General features: G+C 41.3%; 1 protein-coding gene across 1 annotated transcript; it reads right to left on the minus strand.

Moving 5' to 3' along the window:
* Window positions 1–1,466: 1,466 nt before the first annotated feature.
* On the minus strand, window positions 1,467–6,964 carry LOC124154344. Its single transcript, XM_046528016.1, has 4 exons — window positions 6,799–6,964; window positions 6,544–6,645; window positions 3,841–4,166; window positions 1,467–1,975 (listed from the first exon to the last, which is right to left on the minus strand). Exons 2-4 carry the CDS (start codon window positions 6,560–6,562, stop codon window positions 1,505–1,507), a joined length of 816 nt encoding a protein of 271 aa, XP_046383972.1. The 5' UTR covers window positions 6,563–6,645; window positions 6,799–6,964; the 3' UTR covers window positions 1,467–1,504.
* Between the last annotated feature and the right edge of the window lie 970 nt (window positions 6,965–7,934).

Genomic DNA, 7,934 nt, shown 5'->3' on the forward strand with positions numbered 1-7,934 from the left:
TTAAGGGACATGAAAATATCTTCACTCATCGTCAAGTAATGTCGATAATTTATGGGAACATCGGCAACCGACTCCTCGCCAACATGGTTAGCACGCCTATTCCAACGCTTTCATCTCCTCTTTCTGGCTGAGGCCCTGTCCAACACCTCCACTTTTTTTTCGCCTCTTTAACGTTCAAGAGGCCTGCTCAGATAATTTCGACTGCTAAAAAAGACAGAATCCTCCCCTTTAGAAGCTTTCACATTTGTTTACATTGCTATCGTCTTTCGTTTGTTTTCCATCATTTGGTCCAAATGAAATGCATCGTGGGGGACCCTATCCTGTTGTATACCAATTTTTGGACCAAATGCGTTTGCATAAAAATTTTTGGACCAAAATTTTAAATTGACCGTGGGACCGTGACCGAATTAATTTGACTGTGGGACACCGGCTTTACTTACCAAGTGTTTCGGTCTTTGATGGGAGCGTGGACTGTACCCCACGAGTTTCCCGCCACCACTTCCACCGCTGCGGAAAAGATTTCATGCATATGAGTTTTGATTTTAATTGCTGATACGTATTTCATCTTCAACGGTTGTTTTCAAGATTTGTGCAAATGGCTGTATACGTTGAACCATAGGTTGGTAATAGTGTGTTAAAATTCTGTGGAATTAAATAAATCCACCTACTTAAAAATTCAGCATTCGCAAAATAAGTTTCCTAAAAGATGCATGATTCTATCTCTTCATTTAATGGCTGAGTATTCTTGAAATTATGTATCTCATTTCCATTGTATTATGAAGATGGCTATTGATCGGATTTTGGATTGCATTCATGAGTACTTTCATGTGAAGTCGTTACTTCGACCGGCTACCCATTACGCAAGTGTCACTTAGTATTTTTATGTTTATCCGCGCATTACTACACAGCGCTGAACTGAAGGCTATTGCGCTGGTTTACTGTACAAGGTGAATGGCGAAAGGAAGCAGTAATTATTCTGCGATAGACACAGCAACCTGTCATAAATGGAAGGAAAGTGGCCCTGTAGATATAGAATTGCGTTTATCCTCCGAGTTCTATAAGAATTTAACAAAGTATAGGTCGAACTCATGCAATCAAATCTTTCAGCACGCGCATTAATTATTTTGTATATTCGTGCTGTTAATAGGTTTTAATAGCTTAGGCTTATTGAGGCAGCATATGAAAGAGACAAACTGCTGTATCAACAAGGCATCAGCAAGACATCCCTCCATGGTGTCAGCCTTTTACTAGCCATTCAGCCTCCATGGTATCAGCCTGGTAACCCTCCATGGTATCAGCCTTTAGTACCTACTGTTGAGTATTATTGGTTTTCTATTCGCAGCTCAACGATTTGCGATTTTTCATAAATATTTGTTATCTCGAGTAACTTATCTAAGCAGATCTAGTGGCCAACCCGAGAACCTTGTGTTGCGTATTGCATCGGAATAACAATGAAAATGCCAATGCAAAGTTAATCCTCCTGTTTATTGCTCCAAATATTGCTTCAGACTTTCACAGCATCCTTCGCCTTGTCCACAAAACCTTCCATCATATCCCGGGTGACGGCGCGAGGTTCGTGGTCGTACCATTGCTCGAAGTTGTCTTTGAAGTGTAGATAGAGGGACATGAGTGCGGTCCCGCTGTATCCCTCTGCTCCATAAATCTCTCCTAGCTTCCTCGTGATCCTATCGCGCAGAGCGTCAGCGTCCGGGATGGCGGTAGCGAACCGCAACTTCTCGCTGAAGGTCTCGACGTCCTTGTCCGAGGCCCCTCCGAGGTCCCTCCTCAACTGGGACCCCTCCTCCAGAGCCCACATGTCCCTCTCGCCGAGGTACCAGACCCCGTCCGAAGTGGGACGGAAGTTCCCCGCCACGGAGCTGTCCAAGGTGTTGTTCGTGCCGATGGTCAGTCTATCGCAGGCCTCCAGAGTACTCCTCTTGTCTCTGAACGACTTGAGGAAGGCCGTCAGCCGGACCTAACATTTCATAATGAAATCCATAACACTTCATATATCTCGAGTTAAGGTCGTGCTTAATGAACATATCAACTGCCAACGTTTCGGAGAATGATTTCTTCCATCGTCAGGGAAATGGATTAGTATGTAACTCTTCATATTCTCGGGTGAAATTCTTTAATCTTTATATTCACCGTGTCTGCGTGCTTGGAAAGGTTGTTAGGTTAATTCCTATGATACATTTCTTGACTAATACATCTGTCTAATCCCTTGCGAGCCACCTCTAGGGTGATCATTTGGTCAATCAGCAGCAAATAGAATGTACCTAATAGGTTCCTCTTAGAGGGTATGTGAGCTCCCATCAAATATGCATGCTGCATGTTGTATAAAACTGTAAGATAAATAAACTTTCTTAGACCCTAAAATCTGTCAACGGGTTAGTAGAAAAAATATATGTATCCCTGGAAGATAATCTGGAAAAGGGTTTGCCGCGAATAAATAAAGGCAAAAAAGTGCTCAGTAGTGATAATATGAAGAAAGAAAATTATCTGAAATCCAAAAAATACCTTTTGAGCTTTGTGGTACCTTCTGGTTTTTTTATAGCCCTGACGATGAGAGAGATTTAATTTAAAAATTTTGGCAGTTGTTAAATTTTTTTCATTGAATACAACCGAAACCCGAGATAGCTGAATTTTTATTAATATTAAAGGCCGAGAAGTATGATACTACTATGGAATTCATAGAGAAATCCGCCAGTAATTTTGCACCCAGAATTTGCAATTTCAATATCAAAAGTGTACTTGTTGTGAGCTGAATTTTTGGAAACAGTTCAAAATGGTTAATTTGTAAAATATTCAGTTAACATATAACTTGATGTCATTGGAGACAGACTAGTAGTGAAAATAGGTATACAAATGATGATTGGTTTCCGAGTTGATTCCGTGTGGACTCATTTTTGGTGGATGACAGTTTCGGACACGTTCCAACTCCCGTATTCGGCCCCCGAAGACGGGAGTTGGAACGCTTCGGAACGGAACGAGTCCCAAAGTGTCGTCCACCTAAAATGAGTCGACGCGGAATTAACCCGAACACCAATTTTAAATTTAATCACCGCGGAAGCCTCCGTAATAATTTTAGGTCAACTAATGCTGTTCAATGCGATGACTGTGTAATTTTTTCCACTCATTCACCTCTTCTACGAATTATACTGCACCTCCTTCCAACAACATTCGGCCTTTGAGCTCTGCTCATCCTCTACATGCGTCCACTCTTCCACAAAAACGACTCTTTAAAGAGTGACCTTCCTTTCCCCTGTTTAATTCCTATCCATGACCCCCTTTTTTCTCTCATGCAGTTATCGCCTCCTGCTTCAACTTTCTTACCTCTAAATCCCCAATTTTCACATGATTTCATACCTAGAAAATAGCACTAACGGCTGTATTTCAGAACCTGACTCAATCTTAGTCCTCACTCTAACTAGATTAGCTAGATTAACTGTTGTATAATTTACTAAATAATGCATTTGCCTAAACTATTTACATGCATGGCCTCCTGCTCATTAAAAACAATCATTATTGGAGTACAGTATCACTCGTGTCAGTAATTTTGCCCGAGATATTTCCTTTTAAAAACGGGAGGCGATGGCGGTAGACATCTTGGAAGTGGGTGACTCATGTTGGGTTGGGAGTCGAGTGAAGTCTCATAATACCAATCTGGCGAGCCGGTCGAGAGTGATTCGGGATCTACACTGAAGTAACGTTCTGGAATTAGGCCCTAAGCTCCCGCAAAATTTGTCGGTTTATAGTCGATCGGTAGAGTGTTGTCGGCTTGCTTTATTAAGAGGATTAGCTATTCCCGCAAATTCAAAAGATATTTTATATCCGTACCTTTCCGTTTGAGGGAGAGAAATGTCTGTCTCCCAGCTCCTGTCGCGAGTGCTTGAGCTCTATCGCGTCCACTGTGGCCTTTCTCCCGTCTTTGCCTGGAATCACGACGACTAAGTCCTGGAATTTGCCGTAGTCTCCGTGGTCGGAGCAAACAGAGAAGGCCTCCGCCGTCTCGGTGAACAGCCTGAAGGCCACGTTGAATGTGACCATCTTCTCGAAGAGGACGCCCCGGTTCGACGCCCGTCGACCGCCAACGGTATGCCAGCCTCCCAAGTCTATGGAAGCCATCTTCCTCATCTTCGGTTCTCGATGAGTAGGCCGGTCGCCTTAGTAACGGATTAAAAAACGACAGTGTTGATGAAGGTCGCTCGTTTTAGCTGCATAGGTTCCCAGAAAGGGCGTAAGCAATTGAGCGCGTGGTTATTTTGTTTACCGGTGCGTATTTATTACTCCACCATACTGATAAATCGCATTAGTGCGGTCCTCATCAAGGGTGCGTGTTAAATGAATGGTCAATTTCGATGAAATACGAGACTGTCAAAGTATCCAGAAGCACGGTAGAGTTTTCGGAGGCATATTTATTGCAAAGGCCGTTTTACTCGGGGCACGTCATTGCGCAAAGCAATTGCACAATCTGACGTATTTACGAAGGCGCAATCAAAATAGGGTAATGTCCTTCATCAAAGAAAACGAAAGGCATTGATTGCGATTCGTTACCCACCATTAGTGTATTCATTATATACAAATTCTTTGGTTTCAGTAATCCCAGTGTAGACGAATGTTAATGGTAAATTTTAGCCTCATTTGGAAAAGGCCAGATTGGCGGCCATGCGATGCCACTCCACGTGAGGTTACAGGGACCGAGATGCTCTGCGAGTGGTCGGGAGTTTTATATCGTCTGACATTACCAATGCATACATGTAGCACAGAGCTGAGGGAAACATCCCTCAATAGTCACCTATTAAAATTATCTAGCCTACTAAAGCAGCATGCATCGTAGCGGCGCTCAAGGCCTCGCACCAAGGTGACCTCACACAGTTGCATGCGGGACCAGGATGACGTCACACGGGGTTTTCCGTGGATTTTCCCAGCATTCATACTTAGCTGTCGCGTTTTCGCGGGCTTGAAAATTTTCACATTTCATTTAATCGCGAAGAATATATATCGTCATTTAAAAATCTAAAAGTGTAAAATACGTACTCCAGGAGTAATAATCTTTGATTTAGGCAATAAAAAAATAATAGGAAACCATCCTATTTCGTCGTGTAAAGTGGTGAATTGCCAAGACACATGCGTGGGTGCAAGACGGCAAAATAGCCCCTGCTCCAATTCAAAGCTCGCATTCTCGCAATTTCAACATGATGCTAACCTGTGCAATGACGTGTCCCGCGTTAAATGACTTTAAAAGCCTTTCATATTTCATTCAGTCGAGGCTGAAAATCATGGAGGGAGGGCTGAAATCCCACGCCTTACTTCTTCAACTGCTAGTAGTAGGAGGAATCTATTCAGGAACCTTTGTTACAAGTTTTTTCCTCCGGCGGAACAGCAACGTCTGTGAGGAATTGCCTACCTGTGTCGATATTTCATATTTAATTTTTTTCTTATTAATGTCTTCCGTCAGAATTTTGGCCTCGAAGTGTGTACATTTCGCCAAAGAACCTAAATGTCATCAATTATTTTTGTTGGGGTGACAGTGTTTTCACAAAAGAGGAAATGAAGATCGGTAAATAATATCCAGATGTAAATATATATTAGCATACTGGAATTTGCCGATGAAAACAAAATCAAAGCTAAGTGAGGGATTTAAAGAAACTTGTAGAAGGCTGGAAATAAATGCAGAAAGTTATAAAATATTAGACTGTAGCTGAGGAGGAAATGCCAAGATGTATCTACGTTTCTGGAATACCAAATATATGAGGAGGTGAAGAAGTTCTGGTTCTGACGTAGTGATTAAGTAACTGCGGTGGAAGCCAGGAGGAAATAAGCCGTAACAAGCAAAAGGCGAGGAATCTACTCACAGTTGGGAATATCAGCGTTGAAGTGAGGAAGCACATCATTTAGACTTAAATTTGGAGCATCCATTTTTGTGAAGTTCCGATGAAGACAGCAGCAGATTAGAAAGATCATAGGAAGCTAATGGTAGTCCCCTATTGGGTAAACACAAAGGAGAATCTACATATGCTATGTTAGCTTTGTAGTTTTACATCTTTGTTACTGTTTCACTCCACCGATACAAAACAGCATGAAGAAAGAACTCCTGTTGGCGATAATTTATTCATGATCATCAAGTTAGCGCCCGTACAGGGGTCCTATAAGTCAGTTTATTTAATGCACCGGAGTTTTCATACTGCTTCCTAGCCAACCAATAGCTATACGTACTCGAATCATGTCCTATATTTTATTGCTGATGATAGTATTATGAAGTGGGTCGCTCCTGTATCTCAAAAACGCAATCTCTCGGTGCATCGTTACTCGTGAAATAATTTAGTAAATGCAGTGTGATGCAAAACAATGTACATTATATCCACTTTCCATTATATTTTTTTATTAGCGTTAATTTTTGCCCAAAGTATGGAATTATTATTATGATATCACGGTATGTGTAGCTAATATGCATTTTCTATTTGCCTTAGAGAAATTAAAGTACAATCATTTTAATATCCTAATTTTTATATAAGGTATAATTAGTAGGCTCGAGCTTACCTGCTTCGTGCTTTGGCATCTATTTGTGCTTAATTGTCATTGATACTACGAATTTTAAGGGTGCTCTTCTTGGTGGCCTAATTTTGAAAACCTCTGGAGTTCCTAAATTGAAAAAATGAAATGAAAACCAAAACTGATAAAATTTTAAAATCATGGCAAGTATCACTTTCATCTAATGTCTCCAAACTTTTGCCTCGTGTATTTCAAAAGCTTTAACAGAATTTATGAAAATGAACGGAACTAATGGATGTTTACCTCACTTCTTCATGATTTCTTGATGTTTTCACATCTGTGGACGCAGCAACATATCGCCAGGTAAGGAAAGTAGCTATGAACATAACGTAAATACCACCAAGCACCGCCAAATCAATCATTTCAGTGAGCCATGATGTTATATAAACAGCTTTTTGCTGCAAACGTTGCTATGACAAAAATAATGCGGTACCTAATTCATTGCCCACAAAAATTCATTTGAATTAGGGCCCCCGCGCCCTGGAAACTTTAACCAAGCAACTATTTAGTTGCTTTGTGTAAGTTCAAACCTCAGAGTAAGGATGGGGGAGAGTGCGCTTTGGCTACTGCGCATGTAGTCAAGATCCCGCATATACAGCATATACATCCCACACTTCCCACAAGGGATTCCCGCACTACTTCCCACGATCACGTGGTAACCATGTTGACTACAAGAATCTGCTACTGCGCAGCCTGAAAGCGCCCTCTACCCCAATCCTTACCCTGAGGTTCAAACGAAACATACGGCATTGACAGCGGCCTCGCGCACATTTTTAGTTGCAGCAACTAAACAGTCGCCCGTGCGCGGGGCCACAGTCAATGCCTACAAATCAACTAAAAAGTTGCTTTGTAAAAGTTGCTAGTATACGGTGGCCCTTAAGGTCAACTATGCTTTTTTGGCGATATTTTTGTGAAGCAAAATATTTCCTCTAAAGTTTACAGTTTAGAATTTTACGATTATTTTAAATGCATAATGGTATTCAAGTATCCAAAGCAAAATACTCCTCACTTTGGATTTGACTGAGCCTTTATAGAGATTTTTAAACATAATTTCTAATGCTGTAATGTTTGAAACTAAATAACCTGAAGATTCATGTATTTTGCAAAGAAAATATACATTTGGAGGGATTTCAAGATGGGGTGCCGTAGGATGTTGTAGCCGCCTGGCGGGACATCCCAAAAACCATTTGGTTGCGACAGTTGCGACTGCCTGAAAAAACGCAAGACACCATTGCTCTATCGTTCTCTATGAAACCTACAAGTTTGGGGACCGACCACACACTAGCAGTGCAAATAAAAATGACCCAAATCGTGTATTTTGTTTTAAATTATTGATTAGAAAACATATCGCACTCATGCGAGTATTTATTTTAATTCGC

Source organism: Ischnura elegans, chromosome 2, assembly GCF_921293095.1.
Source record: "Ischnura elegans chromosome 2, ioIscEleg1.1, whole genome shotgun sequence".
NCBI lineage: Eukaryota > Metazoa > Arthropoda > Insecta > Odonata > Coenagrionidae > Ischnura > Ischnura elegans.

Excerpts from the sequence above, each read along its gene's own strand:
- LOC124154344 (XM_046528016.1), bottom strand. Across the intron at positions 1,976-3,840 it reads TCTCTCCCTCAAACGGAAAG|GTCCGGCTGACGGCCTTCCT; the intron begins GTACGGATATAA and ends ATGAAATGTTAG.